At 42.2% G+C, this 18,557-nt stretch overlaps 1 protein-coding gene across 2 annotated transcripts in view; it reads right to left on the bottom strand.

Annotated features, from left to right (window-relative positions):
• Positions 1 to 18,557, bottom strand: part of LOC127054941 (complement factor H-like) — a 104,439-nt gene that overhangs the window by 73,061 nt on the left and 12,821 nt on the right. For both annotated transcript variants that reach the window (XM_050961363.1, XM_050961364.1), the window contains 4 exons: positions 16,890 to 17,084; positions 14,746 to 14,916; positions 12,454 to 12,633; positions 6,968 to 7,168 (listed from right to left, as the gene is read on the bottom strand). In XM_050961363.1, coding sequence (XP_050817320.1) covers positions 6,968 to 7,168; positions 12,454 to 12,633; positions 14,746 to 14,916; positions 16,890 to 17,084 — 747 coding nt within the window. The remainder of the gene's footprint in view (positions 1 to 6,967; positions 7,169 to 12,453; positions 12,634 to 14,745; positions 14,917 to 16,889; positions 17,085 to 18,557) is intronic.

Raw genomic sequence — 18,557 nt, 5'->3', positions numbered from 1 at the left:
AATTGTGGAAAAGCAACATCACTTGCCCCATAACCTCAGCCATTCTGAACCCAAAGCCATCTACAGCCTCAGGAACAACTCTGACATCATAATAAAAAAGGCTGACAAAGGAGGTGCTGTCATCATCATAAATAAATTGGAATATGACCAACAGGCTGCTAGACAACTCTCTAACACCACATTCTATAGGCCATTATCCTCTGATCCCACTGAGGACTACCTAAAGAAACTACACCATCTGCTAAAAAAACTCCCTCACAAAGCACAGGAACAAATCTGTACAGACACATGCCTAGAACTCCAACCAGGGGTATTCTATTTGCCACCCAAGGTCCATAAACCTGGAAATCCTGGGTGCCCCATCATCTCAGGCATTGGCACTCTAACACCAGGATTGTCTGGCTATGTGGACTCTCCTGAGGCCCTACGCTACCAGTACTCCCAGCTATCTTCAAGACACCACTGACTTCCTGAGGAAACTACAATCCATCGATGATCTTCCAGAAAGCACCATCCTGGCCACTATGGATGTAGAAGCCCTCTACACCAATATTCCACACAAAGATGGACTACAAGCTATCAGGAATAATATCCCCGATAATGTCACAGCTAACCTGGTGGCTGAACTTTGTGACTTTGTCCTCACCCACAACTATTTCACATTTGGGGACAATATATATCTTCAAGTCAGTGGCACTGCTATGGGTACCCGCATGGCCCCACAATATGCCAACATTTTAATAGCTGACTTAGAACAACGCTTCCTTAGCTTTCGTCTCCTCATGCCCCTACTCTACTTGCGCTACATTGATGACATCTTCATCATCTGGACCCATGGAAAAGAAGCCCTGGAGGAATTCCACCATGATTTCAATAATTTCCATCCCACCATCAGCCTCAGCCTAGATCAATCCACACAAGTTGTCCATTTCCTGGACACTACAGTACTAATAAGCGATGGTCACATAAACACCACCCTATACCGGAAACCTACTAACCGCTACACTTACCTACTTGCTTCCAGCTTTCATCCAGGACACACCACATGATCCATTGTCTACAGCCAAGCTCTAAGATACAACTGTATTTGCTCCGTTCCCTCAGACAGAGACAAGCACTTACAAGATCTCTACCAAGCACTCTTAAAACTACAATACCCACCTGCTGAAGTGAAGAAACAGATTGACAGAGCCAGACGAGTACCCAGAAGTCACCTCCTACAAGATAGGCCCAATAAAGAAAAATAACAGAACACTACCAGCTGTCACCTTCAGCCCCCAACTAACACCTCTCCAGCGCATCAAAGATCTACAACCTATCCTGAAAGATGATCCCTCACTCTGGCCTGGTCCACACTACACAGTTAAATCAATTTAAACAGCGTTAAATCGATTTAACTCTGTACCCGTCCACACTACAAGACACTTTAAATCAATTTTAAGGGCTCTTAAAATCGATTTCTGTACTCCTCCCCAACGAGAGGAGTAACCCTAAAATCGATATTACTATATCAATTTAGGGTTAGTGTGGACGGAAATCGAAGTTATTGGTCTCATTCCTTTAATGTAGCTACCCAGAGTGCACTGCTCCGGAAATTGATGGTAGCCTAGGACCATGGACGCACACCACCAAATTAATGTGCCCTACTGTGGACGCATAAAATCGATTTTATAATATCGGTTTTATAAAACCGGTTTTAGTAATTTCGATTTTATGCTGTAGTGTAGACGTAGCCTCTCACAGATCTTGGGAGACAGACCTGTTCTCGCTTACAGACAACCCTCCAACATGAAGCAAATACTCACCAACAACCACACACCACTGAACAAAAACACTGACCCAGGAACCCATCCTTGCAACAAAGTCCGATGCCAACTCTGTCCACATATCTATTCAAGTGAAATCATCATAGGACCTAATCACATCAGCCATGCCATCAGGGGCTCATTCACCTGCAAATCTACCAATGTGATATATGCCATCATGTGCCAGCAATGCCCCTCTGCCATGTACATTGGCCAAACCAGACAGTCTCTACGCAAAAGAATAAATGGACACAAGTCTGACATCAGGAATCATAACATTCAAAAACCAGAAGGAGAACACTTTAACCTGTCCGGTCACTCAGTAACAGATCTGAGAATGTCAATTTTGCAACAGAAAAGCTTCAAAAACAGACTCCAGAGAAAGTGCCAAACATTGAATCTATCTCCCCATGTAAGTATTCTCACTCTTCTTATCAAACTGTCTGTACTGGGCTATCTTGATTATCACTTCAAAAGTTTTTTTCTCTTAATTAGCCTCTCAGAGTTGGTAAGACAACTCCCACCTTTTCATGCTCTCTGTATGTGTACATATATCTCTTCACTATATGTTCCATTCTATGCATCCAAAGAAGTGGGGTGTAGCCCACGAAAGCTTATGCGCAAATAAATTTGTTAGTCTCTAAGGTGCCACAAGTACTCCTGTTCTTTTTGCGGTATGATAGACCCAGGCCAGTTGGGTACAGCAGAAGGCAAATATACTGGCCACTGGATTAATAGTTTTCTGTTCCCTGATTGACCAGAGCAGGGGCTGCTCCAGGCTAATGAGAACACCTGACTCTAATTAACCTGCAAACAGTCAGGTGAGGCCATTAAGCTAATGTGACCACCTGACTCTAATTAAGGCCCTGCTGATACTATAAAAAAGGGATCACTCCAGTCAGGCAGAGGAGAGCCAGGGAGCCAGAGGAGAGGAAGTGCGGCTGAAGGGTTGGTTAATGAAGAGACCCTCAAACCATCGTTAAGGGAGCCCTAAGGTAAGGGTGAAGAAGGGAGAAGCAGGAGAGCTGTGGGGAAGTGGCCCAGGGAAATGTAGCAATTCTGGCAGTGAAAGGTTGGCTGCCAACAGCTGCTACCATTAGAGTACCTGGGCCGAAACCCGGAGCAGAGGGTGGGCCTGGGTTCCCCCCAACTCACCACTACAGGAACATCTCCTGGGAGGGGAAGTCAGGTCCCTGTCAGGATAGGAGGCTAAACTGTTCTGAAATAAGCCCCCCCAGGGACAACAGAGACTGTGAGAGTTCTCTCACCAACCTCTTTGCTGGCCTATGATAAGGGCTCAGTAGACTGTAACCCTGGTCCTAGACGGAGAAGGGCTATGTGGAAGGTCACAGTGAGCCACTGAGGCTAGCATAAAATGCCTAGAAGAGCAGGACCCATGGGGGCAAGGTCAGAGCTCTGCCACAGCATATACAGACTAACACAGCTGTAACTCTGAAATGACAAACTTATAGTTTCTGAGTATCAGAAATGGTATCTTTCACCTCTTCTTTTTGAATGAAAACTATCAAATGGAGAGCATTGTCAGAACCATTGGTCAAAGCATTCTAAACCCACAGGAGCAGTATTCTGTTTTATGTGAAAACTCTTTTCATTGCCTAATAATCTTAGCACTTTCATAATCGCAGGCTTTTCCAACTGGAAAAAAAGGAGAGGAAAAGACTTTTTCTCATGAAAACAATGTGGAACATTGTAACACCATAGTTGCATGATTAGCAAGTTCATAAAGCAAGAATCCCATTGACAGGGAGATGTTACAGCTGCGTCTAACACAAACTGCTTACTGGGAAGACATTTCAAGGCATATTGTGACAGTTAAGATTCTTGATGAATGCGAGTTAGCATTTAGAGCAAGGGAGGAAGTTACTGACTTTCCTCAGAACCAAAATTATCTAGATATTCTTGAAGCCATCATCTAATTTGACCAGTTTGTAAGAGAGCATATTAAACACTATGGAAACAAAGAGAAAGATCACCTATCCTACTCGTAAAAAAAAGCTGAGTTCATTGAGCTCATAAGGTTTTGGAATTCATTGTAACTGAAGTCAAACAGGAAAAATACTACTCTTTGATAGTAGATTCAGCTCCTGATACCACCAATGAAAATCAGTTATCTGTTATTTTCTGCTACTGCTTACATGGTGCCATAAAAGAGGACTTAATTGTGTTTATACCAACTGAAAGCCAGATGGGCAAGTCACTCTTCCAGATTATGAACAGTTTATTGGATCCAAATGACATGCACAGCTCTTCTCTGAACTTAGCTAGGACTTGCAGTATTGATTGTTGCATGGAAGACATAAATGTTTCAGTTTTGTTCAGAAAACATCTTTTTTGTGGTGTTGCTCAGGCATGGAAGCTTCTATGAAACAATCTTATTAAAAGGAAACAAGAATCTCTCCTTGTCTTAAAAACCTGTGTGACAGGGTCAGGCCAAATGGCTACAGGAGAGTGATCCTGTTGGTATCCAGTAAGTGGGTGGACAGAGCTCACTGCTAAAGGGCCTCCCAGCAGCCTAAGGGGAGGATTCACAGGGCGGAATACCAAATAACTGTGGGGAAGAACTAAATGAGATAACAGGAATGGGAATGAGGTCACAGGGCTAAACAATAGTGATAGAAGGTAGAAATATTAGCCCCAGATTAAGCAAGTCTCTTTTCCCTAAGATAGATAATGGGCTCTTCCAGAACAATCAGGAAGTTGCTGGAAGCAATTAAGGCAGGAAGGCTAATTAGGACACCTGGAGTCAATTAAGGAGCTACCAATTAGAACAATTGGGAAGTTATGCTGATGAATCCAACAATGAAGTGCACAAACATAGTGTAAAGGAAAAAATTTCCTGATGGGAGAAGTGACACTGCTTTGAGGGAAAGGGACATTTCAGGTTGACTGTTTTTATCTTATCCTCCATAAACGAAGTTCAGAATTAAAAAGTTAATGGTATACTAATTATCCACAACGTTCAGTTTTCTTACATTTCTTGATCAAATAAAGTGAAGTGAAGGGGAGATGAAAACATGCACTCACACATTGCTCAATGCTTACTTGAATGATCTAGAACCTCAGCTTTCTGCCAAAATGTATTAATTTTCAGAATTTATAAGATGCTGTGACATGCAGGATAGAAGTGTTACTGGAATCACCAGATTTTTTGTATGATAAATATCTGAGCAATGTTTTCCTGAATATTTACATTGAGTGGAGATTGCATTTGACTGTACCCATTGTCAACTGTGAAGCAGAGTGATCATTGTTTCTATCATACTTAAGACAACTTTTTTTAAGGCAAGCTGAGACAAAGTTTAATGATCTGGCTATCATGTCAACTGAATGGGATTTATTTCAAACACTGTCATTTCAAGGTAAAATAATTGAATTTGCAGCAATTAAAATTTGCAAGATGCCAGTTTAAATATGCAGCATTTCATTTGGCTCTTAATGTTCCATATTTTTATGTGTATCTGGGAAGTTTATTCTGTTCATTGTCCTTGATTTTCTTTTAATTATTATTCAGTAATATACATGATTTGTTGATTGTTATAAGCAGGGTACTTATTTGCTTTTATTAATACTCTGTTGATGAAAAGGGAGCCTCCACTCATTGATCTGGCCAATAGGAGAGTTGAGTTTTATTCCTGGCTCTGAGACTAACTTGTGTGAATGTTGGCAAATCATTACACATTTCTGTGTCTCTCTTCCACCTTTTGCCTGTTTTGTTTATTTAGATTGCAAGCTCTTTGAGTGAGGAACTGTTTCTTGCTGTGTGAGTAAAAAGTGATGAGGATCCAATCTTGGTTATGCCTCTACTCACTATTGGAACACAGCCAAATATTATATTATATTATTATTATTATTATTATTAAATTTCCAGGAAAAGTAAAATGATTTCTGTAGTATTTGTGTATATGAAATACTACGCTCAATTGTTCATTATGATATTAATAGTTGATGTTTTTATTTGAAAATCATAATTTTACAATCTTGTGTAAGACTGAGAATTAGGCTATGTTTATACACTAGCTATGTATCAAATATTTGTTTAGTTAGGGGTATAGAGATTATTATTTGTATGATAATTGATGTACCATCAATGTACTCAAAAAAGCCTACATCTCATTGTAACAATTGACTTGTTAAAGTTTCTTTCATTTGTAGTTTTGTATGATTTTGAAAATGACCAGAATTTGGCTAGTCTTTGTACAAATAAGAGGGAAGATTTTATAGACAGTTACTAGAGTAAGTTATTTGATGGATGGCCTGAGACTGCAAAGTGGAATGATATAGAGGAGTCTTCAGCTGGCTACTTAGATCAACTTTAAATCTGCTTTGTATGGCTAGAGTGTTGCAAAGCAGACTTAGCACATGTCAGGATCACCAGCTGCAGGTCTCCATATTCAGAGCATCTGGCAGTGGCACTCCACCCTCTTTGCCACCAAAGAGCAGCCCTGAAAAAGGGATAAGATACACAGCCTAAAATAGTAATGTCCAGGGCAAGCTGCAAAAGTCTTCTAAGAAACAATATATTCCTGCACTACAGGAGGAGAGAGTGTGCGTGTACGCATGTGTACACATGGGCAATGGCACAAAAGAGAAAAGAATTCCTATAGTTCTGTTACTCTCACAGGCAATTTTCTTACAACTGAACATCTCAAAGACAAAAGAACCACCTAAGCCTCTCTTTGTGTAGAAAATTTCACAACATAAAATACTCCTCCTCATTGGTCTCTGTCGACACATATTATTGATCTTTGCTCACCCTTTCTAAATCCTAAAGATCCCAGTACCTTCCACAAACACTCTCACTCTCAAAGGGATACCAATGCCTGTCCTGTTCCCTTGTGAAAGAAACAGAAATGCAGGTTAAAATATCAACAATAAGGAGAAAGGAAAAAAAAATCCTACAACTGGTTTCTTGAAGGCCTGTTCCAAGTACTGCCTCCTTCTTAGGCTTTTGAATCCTTTTAAAGAGACACCCATGTCCTTGGGTGACAGTGTTTGCTGGGGGAGTCAAGGAGCCGGAATGGAGCAGAATTGTAGTAACACCCACCTTCTGTCACAATTCTGGTTCTGTCCATTGCTGTATATAATTATTAGTAATAGTAGAATAGAATTTCAGAAAATAATACAAACATATGTTTACTTACTAATGCATTTTGGTGCAGGAGACCAGCCCACTTTAGTACATCTGATCAGAGGCCACCTCTCCTCTCTTTCAGATACGTAACCATCAAGACATCTGTAGTAAATTCCCACACCTAACTGTGCTGGAAAGGCTCGCTCTTTGTAATATTCATAATATTCAGTTAGTGCTCCATTTTCTATATGTGGGTAGTCACAGGGTCTCACTTTAAAAAAAAGTTAAAAAATGTATAATAATATAAGGTACATGCAAGAAAAATTGATCCCTTCTGTGGACACTCATTTGAAGAGGTGGAAGGAGAGAAGAGCTCTGCAAGGTTACAATCACAGTTTACCCGAATTGTTCCACTGGAGCACGAGATAGAGCTTTCACCTGGTAGCCAGAGTTTCCAGCCCCCAGAACCCACACGTTGTGTGGGATCTCCTCATGATACAGGGCCATCCATCAGTTGGCAAGATAGTGTCATGGAGGTGATGGAATTTCCTCCACACAAGACAGGATATGATCCACATACTAAAGGTTCCCTTTGTGTGCAGATCTAGGGGGAATTAACTCCATGTTTTCCAAGATATCTGGAGTCACATTATCAGAGAATTAAATTTATAATACCATTGCTGAGCTCCAAATCCACTTACACCTCTTCCTGTTTTAGACAGCTTTCATTTGTTTCTAATTATCAAAGCCAAATTCTGAAGTCCTCGATAAGTTTTTACTCACTTCCTAATCAACAAAACTCTCATTTCAGCCTGTCATAAACACATAGTTAAGGGTTAATGTCTCTTTTACCTGTAAAGGGTTAAGAAGCTCATTGAACCTGGCTGACACCTGACCAGAGGACCAATAGGGAGACAAGATACTTTCAAATCTTGGTGGAGGGAAGTCTTTGTTTGTGCTTTTTGTTTTGTTCATTGTTCACTCTCGGGACTGAGAGGGACGGAACATCATTCCAGTTTCTCCAAATCTTTCTGAATCAGTCTTTCATGTTTCAAAATTGTAAGTAGTAGCCAGGCAAGGCGGATTAGTCTTCTGTTTGTTTTCTCAACTGGTAAATGTATCTTTTTGCTGGAAGGATTTTTACCTCTGTTTGCTGTAACTTTGAATCTAAAGCTGGGGGGGGAGTCCCTCTAGTCTATATGCATCTGAGTACCCTATAAAGCATTTTCTATCCTGATTTTACAGAGAAAATTTTTACCTTTTCTTTCTTTAATTAAAAGCTTTCCTTTTAAGAACCTGATTGATTTTTCCTTGTTTTAAAATCCAAGAGGTTGAGTATGAACTCACCAGGGACTGGTGGAGGGAAAGGAGGGGGGATGGTTAATTCCTCCTTGTTTTAAGATCCAAGGAGTTTGGATCGGTGTGAAGCCTCTCAAGGCAACCCAGGGAGAGGAAAGTCTGGGGGGAAAAGGAGGAGGGATGGTTAAGTCCTCCTTGTTTTAAGATCAAGGAGTTTTGGATTTGTGTTCCTCAGGGAAGGTTTTGGGGGAACAGAAAGTGTGCCAGACACAGACTTCTGGCTGGTGGCAGCGTACCAGATTTAAGCTAGTAATTAAGCTTAAAAGTGTTCATGCAGGTCCCCACTTTTTGTACCCTAAAGCTCAAAGTGGGGGAAGAACCTTGACACAGCCACTGGGATTTTACCTTAGGAAAGATTGAGTAAACATTTGAGAAAGAACTTCTTGTTTTTGCACAGGGAAAAGTACTGCCTGGAAGAATCTGTTGTATGCATTGTTGGTGTAGCCATGTCAGTCCGAGGATATTAGGGAGGCAAAGTGAGTGTGGTAATATCTTTTATTGGACCAGTTTCTATTTGTGAGAGAGAAAAACTTTTGAGCTTACACAAAGCTCTTCTTCAGGAAGAGACTATGACAGTTCAGAATAAATGACGAAACAAATGCATGGTACAAATTTAGGGCTGTGGTATATGTAAGTGACTCAGAATTCAATGATGACAATAGTTTCTTTCTCTTATATCATTCATACAGTAATGGTATTGTGCTTGGCATGCTATCATTTGGATAGATAAAACACACAACTACAAATCTTGTCTGTAGAAGGGTTGAGTCTAGCACATTTTGTCAAATAAATCATGGCGTATACATTAGTTGTATAGTTATTTACAGTTCCATTAACTTATACCATATCATCTTATTTTCACAGGTGCTTTATTCAAGTCCATCAAAGTAAATAAGGAAAGTAAATAAGTGTTATTTACTCCTTCTCATAATACAAGAACTGGGGTGTAGTGCGGCTTGGCCACGGTTCATCCCTCAGCAGGGCTGTGGGGTATCCCACTGCCTCGCTCTAGTTTGCGGGCCGATGGCTCTGCGGTCGTGGGGAACAATGCACACTCGGTTAGAGGGCTCAGGCCCTTGAAGCGGGGCTGATTCGAACATCACCATGGATACACTGAAACTGAATGGTTCCCAGTCGAGGGTCTTCTGGGAAGCCTAGGCTTTGGTGGACTAGAATCTGACCACAGCCAGAGCCAACGTCTAGCAGCCCCCAACAACAACGCGCACAGTGACCTTGGCAGCCTGTGGCGGTCGGGCACGGTTTTCTCCGGCGCAAACGTGCCCAAAGCTGCAGTCCATCTCAGGGTAGTCCCATGCTTCCCACAGGAGAAACAGGGCCCAATTTCAGGTCGCCCAGGCGGGCTGAGCCTCCCCTCTGGCTCGTAAGGGTACTCCGTGGGGCACGGCCAGTCTCGGTCTCGGAGGCCGTAGGAGTTTGCCAAGGGGGGACCCTCGGGACGTCTATATCAGGGCTCCTGACTCTGCAGGGGTTCCGTGGTTTGACCTGGGTGCTCACCCATCTTTTGGGGTTGGAGTGCTCGAGCCCCGGATGGTGGCCCCACGTAAGCGGTCTGACCGGGGTTTCTGCCGCCAGGAAGCCCTCCATGAGGGTGATGGCGGCCGCTACCATTGGGGGCCGGTGACGAAGGACCCAAGCCCTTCCCCGCGACAGGAGGACGTGGAGGAACTGCTCCAAGATGATTTGCTCAGTGAGCTCATCGAGGTTCAGCCAGTCGGGACATAGCCACCGCTTACACAGGTCTCTCAGCTCCTGAGCCAATCAACCGGGGGCGGGCACCCACGTTGTAAGTCAGATTCCGGAACCGCTGCCAGAAGGTTTCCGGGCTGACGTCTAAGGAGTCCAAAATCGCTCCCTTCCCCCGGGTATAGTCCCTGGCATCCTCCGTGGACAAACTCTGGTATGCAGTTTGGGCCGTTCCCGTCAAGTATGGGTCCAGGAGGGTGGTCCACTAATCTGGCGCACAGCCAGCAATGTGCGCCACCCTTTCAAAAGTCACCAAAAAGGCTTTGGGGTCATCCAGCGATCCCATCTTGGTCAGCCTTACAGGCGGGATGAGTCGGGGAGCCGCGTTCGTGCCCCCCAGCTGGGGCCTCGTGGGACAGGATAGTGTCAACACCAGCTGCTGCAAATATTGTTGCTGGAACTCCTGGTGCTGCACTGTCAGGTCCTGGATCAGCTGCTGCTGCTGGGCTCCCAGCTGCTCAACAAGCTGTTGTTGTTGCTGGAGCTGGGTGGCCTGCTGCTGCTGGTGCAGCAACTGGGCCGTTTGCTGTCGCTCCTGGCTCTCCGTCAGGAGAGTGAAGAGCTTGGTCAAATCCATGTCTCCTGTGGGGGATTGCTCTCCTCCAGACCCTTTCTCACAGGGGTCAAGGGATCATGCCCACATTCTGAGCAGAATCCCCACTTCTGGTACCACGTGTAGTGCGGCTTGGCTGCGGTTCGTCCCTCAGTGGGGCTGTGGGGTATCCCACTGCCTCGCTCTAGTTCACTGGCCGATGGCTCTGTGGTCGTGGGGAACAACGCACACTCGGTTAGGGGGCTCAGGCCCTTGGAGCGGGGCTGAGTCAATAGAGAAATGGTGGCTCAGGCCCTAGGTCAGGGCGGGGCAGCCAGCAAACAGTCAGAGCCTCAGGCCTTTAAGCAGGGACTGAGTCAAGAGTCCAAATAGCAGCCCAGGCCCTGGATCAGGGTGGGGCAACAAGCAAACAGTCAGAGACTCAGGCTCTTAGGCAGGGGCTGAGTCAGCAGTTAAATAGCAGCCTCAGCCCTAGGTCAGGGCGGGGCAGCAGGCAAACAGTCTAGAACTCAGGCCTTTAAAGAGGGACTGAGTCAATAGTTCTGTAGCAGAAGGTCCTAGCCTCTCCAGGCCAGGGAAAAGGGCGAGTCTGCCACCCAAGGAGTGGGTGGCAGGGGAGACGCATAGGGTGACCATACAGCAAGCGTGAAAAATCGAGACAGGAGGTGGGAGGGTAATAGGCTTCTATATAAGAAAAAGCCTCAAATATCAGGACTGTCCCTATAAAATCGGGACATCTGGTCACCCTAGGGACGCAGGCCCTCCCACTCCACTGCATCCCAGCCCAGGGCCCTAGCAGTGGCAAAGATTTGCTGTTGTCAGTGGGGATCCTGGCTGCAACACTCTGACATAGGCTCTGGCAGTGTTGCAGCCAGACTGGCGTCGGCTACCCCCAGGCTACTTCCACATTCCCCCTCATAGGGTACCTGAGTCGGGGTAGCGTTGCTGGCGACCTCAAACACCATCGGTTCCTCCTCGGAGTAGCTGGCAAGAGGCAGGCTCGGCCAGTCCTCCTCGGAGTAGCTGGCAAGAGGCAGGCTCGGCCAGTCCTCCTCGGAGTAGCTAGTAAGGCAGGCTCGGCCAGTCCTCCCTGGGGTAATGAGCAAGAGGTAGGCTCAGCTGGCCCGGTACAACCTCAGGCTGGCAGCGGCCTTCTACTGTCTCCCCAAAGGGAGCTCAGATGTCTGGCCTCTCCAGCGCCTGGTTCCCAACTGAGCTCTGCTGGTTTTCTTTTATACTTCCGGGTCTGTGCCGTGACCTCTGAGGGCCAGGCACAGGGTGCAGGACCCAGGGACTCCACCCAGGTGGGTGTTAGGGGAGGTTCATCCCTCAGCGGGACTGTGGGGTATCCCACCGCCTCACTACATGGGGTCACCAAGTAAAATTAAAAGGCAGCAAGCTTAAAATGAACAAAAGGAAGTATTTCTTCACACAACACACAGTCAACCTGTTGAACTCTTTGCCAGAGGATGTAGTGAAGGCCAAGGTTGTAACAGGTTCAGAAAGACTGTAGATAAGTTCATGGAGGATAAGTTCATCAATGGTTATTAGCCAGGATTGGAAGAGATGGTGTCCCTAGCCTCTGTTTGCCAGAATCTGGGAATAGGCAGCAGGGCATGGATCACTTGATGATTACCTGTTCTGTTCATTCCCTCTGGGGCACCTGGCATTGGCCACTGTCAGAAGACAAGATACTGGGCTAGCTGGAACTTTGGTTTGACCCAGTATGGCTGGTCTTAAACTTTGTAAAAGGAAAAACCCTGCAAATATACCTGTTTCATTTCTGTTTACATTCTCAACTGCAGAAATTGTATAATCATTGTATAATTGTTTGGGCTTTGATAATTTAAAAAAACCATGTTAAAATAAAAGTAACTTACAGATACATCTTGGAATAGGTAACCAGCCATTCTTTGTGCATTCTGCTCTCCTGTCCCTATTGCCCATTTCAAAGTGAAATCCTTGATTACACTCTACTCTGATTGCTTCCAATTCTCTGAACACTTTCTTTTTGGGGTGGTAGGTTCCATTAGTCACTGTTGGAGGATCACATCTAATTTCTAAACAGAAACAGATAAACAAGTTTAGCAACTGTAAAAAGGACTTTAGGCTATAAGTATCTCCTTCAATTAAAATTATTTGTATCTTTTTTCCCCCTAGCTTTACTAGCACTGTCATATTTGAACATCATCTGCATAAAATTGACATGGTGAGATTCCTATGAATTTGATGAAGTCTAAAGCTCTTTACCCATCTTTAGATATCAAAGTATTTGCTTGGGGTAGTTTATTTTATTTTGGGGGTGAGAAGGGGTCAGTTGTTGTTATAAGTGTCATTCTGACTATTGTGGGAAAAAACACTTTACCAAAAAAATGAAGCCTTGCAGTGAGCCAAGGTGATCACATTGGATTTGTCTACTCTCTTCCCGCGGTTCATTCCACACTACCCTCCTGTCATGTTTGGTTGGATGGAATAAGTTGTCCCAGATATTCCAAGGTGTTAACATAACACCATCATGGTACAACACAAACACGGTTCAGTGGTTTGAGTACAGTGCCCTAGGCCTGCTTAGTCCCATGGCAAACACACCATTAAAATCATATTAACCTTTAAAAGATATAGGAAAAATAGTTAAAGCATTTGAAATGTAAAGTTGGAAGTAAGGTTTTATTTTAACAATATCTCTTATTCCCTTTAGCTATAGGGAGATTTTAGACGGAAACCCCTCTTTTTGGTGGTATTCAGGATTTAGCTGGAGATGGTGAAGGTGGCGAAGTCTTCTGTGTTCATCTCTCTTTCCCAGTCTCATCAGGACATCTTTCAGGATCAAGATGAAGGCCCAGTGGTGTCATAGTATCCCAGGAGATGGTGAGGATTGCAACCCTGATGATGAAATATACTCCTTCTAGTCAACCCATCTCCCATCACTCCTTCTAGTCCACCCATCTCCCATCCTGCCTGCTAACTCTTTCTGAAGATTTATTTTTAAGGCACCTGCCAAAGGCTGTTTGTTCAGCTACCTGATGTTCTGCATTGTCTGGCCCATTTGCGTGTTCCCTTATTCACAACATACACACAGTCTGTTTCTTTTCCCCATGTGCACCTTCAATCTTTAGATTCCAAGCACTGCAGACGTAGCACAGGCATGTGTCAGAAAGCTCCTTCCAATTATATATCTTCCCCTTACTGAGCTAATTACCTAATAATCGCAGTCATTGCCCCCAGTGTCAGCAATCCTCACCAAGCCTATAATCTTCTCATTGGTTATTAACAAATCCAGAGATCCTCACATCATCCTCTTAAATGATCCCACTGACTAAACCAAACAAGGTGTTTACAAGCTGCAATGGAAAATGTGTCCAGCTTTCATTGGCTGGTAGGACATTAGAGTCTATAACAGTAGCCACTGAAATCAGGAGATGTGACACCGTAATGTGACAGTATATTCATTTTTGAACCCAAGAGCAATCAGGAATCTCATGTGGTTTCAGTGGCTCTTTTTGCATTTTTCTTTCTGTATGGAGTGTTTCTGTAGCACTGTGTTGTTGGGGAGGGGACCCTTTTTGAACAGGTGTTCTTAGACTGGAGCTGGTTAGGTCAGATGTACATGTCCACTCTGTTTGCAGCAGGCTACACTGGTTGCAGGCAGGCACGTCATTGTTTTACAATGGAGTAAGAATGCTCAACAGATTGAGGGCAAGATACCATGCTCTAAAAATAAACTCAGCAGAATAAGGTCTTTCAGTTCTCACCGTAAGGCATTTTTTCAAGACCTCATAATTTTTGTGTCTCCTTTCTGCTTCCTCTCCACATTTTAAAAAGGATGTTGAAAAACTGGACACCAGAACTGGATGCAGTAATCTCAGTAGTAGTCTCACCAATATCTTTTGCAGAGGTAAAACACACCTCCCTACTCTGCTCACTACTCCTCTATTTATACATTACACAAGGATTGAATTAGCCCTTTTTACGATAGCATCATAGTTCAGTTGTTTTTCCACTATGACTCCTAAATCCTTTTCAGAGGAACTGCTTTCCAGGATACAGCATATATAATAATTATGTATTTGTATTACTATAGTACCTTGGAACATTAGTTGTGGACCAGGACCGTAGCTGGCTAGCTAGATAAAAGTAACAGAACACACAGTATAAAATGGGCAAAAGCAGACCTTTACAAAATGGTTTTGGACGCCATCCATATTCTGTACACTCCGCATCAGATCTTTCACCAAATGTATATCCAGCATTACAAGTAAACTGCAATCGTTCATTCTCCTTGTAAACTTTCACTGGAGTCATTAAATTTCCATTATTAAGTCTTGGTGGTACGCAGGTTATCACTAAGGACAAAAGAAACAAATATTAAAAAAAAAAGCTGTGATGCCTGACTAAGAAAACACCTCCTAAAAAATAAATACAAAATTTCATTTTGACATGGCTGTTTTAAGATGTTAAATCAGGAAATAGTAAATCTATGTTTCATCATAGAATTTAAGTCTCTGTATAAAATATAAAAGCCCATCTAGACCCTGGAATAGATTTCATGAATCTTTCTTTGGATTTTGAAGATATATTTGCAATTTGGGGTAAATACACAGAAGACAGTCAGTTCAATGGCATAAAAGCAGCAGCACTCTAGCAGCAGCTTTAAACAACTTACATATTTAATACCAGTCTTCTACATTTGAATTATAAGAAGTAGGGGGATGCCAGAGCTGCAAAAGTTAGCCCAACGTGTGAATAAGTGATTAATGTGCTTGTCACTGTCATACATTTCCTAAATAAACACTTCATAATCTGTTTATATATAAACAATTTCCTGACTCTGAAAACTCATTGGGTTCAATATTAAATGGAAATATTATGTTAAGAAATCTTTTCAGAAGCAAATATGCCTGATGCAAGTACATTGGTAAATCAATCTCATACTATAATCTCTATTTACAAAACAAATTAAGAATCAAATAAATTATATCTGGCCATGACAATCTGAATAAAGCATGATCCACCATGATTGCTTCAGTTTTAAATACTTTAAGAATACCAATAAAATGGAAGCATACTTGGTTTTGATAGTAAATATCAAATGTCATATAGACTCAAACTCTGTTTGCAGGTTAGTCTGTTAATTTTTAAGAATAGATAATATGTGCATGTGACAAGTTAGCAGTTAAAAAGATATTACATATGGAGTTATCCTGTATGTCACACTCAGCACAGGGGAAAGATTAATGTACTTCATTAGTAAAACCATATCATTAACAAAAAACACTCTGGCTGATTAATTTTACTTCAGAACCTGGCTGTTTGCTCCTAGTTCAGTTGCAGGTTGAATGGGTAAAAATTAAAAGCAACTGATATAGCCTACAATCAGATGTGCTCACAGAGATCAACTCTTCTCAATGCATGGGCAGGACCTAGAAATAAGATATGACAGGAGTGCTCTGTGTTAAGCAATATTATTTCAGGAGACGTGAAAAACTAGTATTTTAGATACTGAAGAATGCCACTCCCTCATGTCTGTGGCGAGACGTTGAGCCACCCAATTAAGAAATGAGGGAATGGAACATCCCCTGATATCTCAGCACCCAAGGAGGTGGAAAGATGTAAAGTGGCGCTTACCAAGTTCATGCTATTAGGAAAAGAAATAGGCACATCCCGGATACATTTCACGTAGAATGTGATGATGTTATTTCTAAGTTCCTAAAATGTGCTATATGCTTTACAAAACAAACAAAGCCACAGTTTCTGCCCTGAAGAGCATACAATCTCAATGCAACACAACAGTGTAACAAGTCAGGTGGACTTGAGTGGAAATTAGGCTACAATTCTGTTTGATATACAGGAAGGAATATAATTAATCTCATTCCTTCCTACTAGTTTTGGCTCTAAAAAGCCAACTATCTAGTTGATCCTACTGTCAACAGAATAGATAGTATTAGAATATGCAAAAAATTATTGAATATTCTCAGCTGTAGGTACTTTCTTGTTCCATTTATTCACTCATGTATAATGTCTTATGTATCATCAGTGTTAACTTTTCAGTGAAGATTGGGGAATGTCTAGAAGACTTTATGACTAAATTTTCTAGATTTTACTTCCTTTACACATATCATACAATGGAGATGAATACATCAGATAAGTACTGTAATTATTGTCACTGGAAATATTTTGCTCGTTCCATAATTCTCCTATAGAATAATCAATTTCTAGGAATCTGTAAGTGCCATGATAACAGCTTCAACAGTACATTTGAAATCACTTTGGCTAAAGAGAAATTTCACTAAAACTAAAAGATACATTTTCTTCTCACCTATGCATGTAGGTACAGCAGCATTCCAATTTCCATCAGCTGAGCAATGTATTTCTTTAGATCCAGAAAGTTTATAGTCTTTATTACATTCAAACTGTACAACCTGGCCAAAGGAAAATTCTTGGTTTGCCTCATATACACCAGTTGCAACGATTTTTCCATTTTCTGGTGCATTTACTGGTAAACACTTGCTCACTGTAAAAATAAAGCTATATTTTAAGGCCTACTCTGTAACTATATTGTAAAACAAAATCAGCATTAAAAATAAGCTAAAGACTGTTGCAAAAAAGAAATCATTCTGGGATGTATTAGCAGGAGTGTTATAAGCAAGACACAAGAAGTAATTCTTCCTCGCTACTCCACAATGATTAGGCCTCAACTAGAGTATTGTGTCCAGTTATGGGTGATGTAGACAAACTCGAGAAAGTCCAGAGAAGAGCAACAAAAAATATAAGGGGTCTAGAAAACATGACTTAGGAGGGAAGATTGAAAAAGAAAAATGGGTTGGTGTAGTCTGGAGAAGAGAAGACTGAGAGGGGACATGCTAACAGTTTTCAAGTACATAAAAGGTTGTTACAAAGAGGAGGGAGGTAAATTGTTCTCTTTAACCTCTGAGGATAGGACAAGAAGCAATGGACTTAAATTACAGCAAGGGCAATTTAGTTTGGACATTGGGAAAATCTTCCTAACCGTCAGGGTAGTTAAGCATTGGAATAAATTGCCTAGGGAGGTTGTGGAATCTCCATCATTGGAGATTTTTAAGAGCAGGCTGAACAAAACACCTGTCAGGGATGGTCTAGATAATACTTAGTCCTGCCATGAGTGCATGGGACTAGACTAAATGACCTCTTGAGGTCCCTTCCAGTCCTACGACTTTATGATAAACATTAAAATACAGAACAATTGAAAAAAATACTATAAGTAAACTACATAGTAAACACAAAACTAAGCTTTATCACATATTCAGATACCACAGTGACTAGTATGATATAAATTCAGACTGAGAGACACTAGAGAAAGTTGGTACATGGAGTCTTCTCACTCTGCTGTGTATTCGTCCTGGTTGCAGACAGAGTGTTCACCTAGAATTGCCTTGAGTGATAGATGGGGGTCCAATTAACATATCCAGTGGCACTCACAGCCCACGCCCTGCTAAAAGTCAACATTAGTTGCTCTTGCTTATGCCAAGACTACATCTGCTCACAGACTAATCAGTTAGAAAACTGTAGAGAACTGCAGACTAACCAAACATATCCATCAGTTCACAGTTATTAGTTCAAAATCCTTGATAAAGATATTGGACTAAATTCATCACTGGTATAAGTGAATACAATTTATCTCAGCAGAAAGTTTGGCCCATATCTCTAATTTCTCATAACTGCACTAACACAAGAAAAAGAATAAATATATGATCAAATATTCCTTATTACGGGACCAAATTCCACCCTTGGATGTTCGCAAAGACATTAATGGGAGTGTATGTTCGTATTTGAGACCAGAATTTTGCCTTCATCTCTTTCTTCTCCCAACTTTCTCCAGTATATCAGTCATCTGCACATTCTTTGATTTTGCATCCTATTTCAGGGTTCCTCAAACAAATCTATAAAGATTTATAAATTTATAATCATGCATGATTAAGTGCACACATTCACACGTAGTCATGCTTTT

This window comes from Gopherus flavomarginatus, chromosome 7, assembly GCF_025201925.1.
Source record: "Gopherus flavomarginatus isolate rGopFla2 chromosome 7, rGopFla2.mat.asm, whole genome shotgun sequence".
Classification (NCBI taxonomy): domain Eukaryota; kingdom Metazoa; phylum Chordata; order Testudines; family Testudinidae; genus Gopherus; species Gopherus flavomarginatus.
This window is presented reverse-complemented; position numbering and strand designations above follow the sequence as displayed.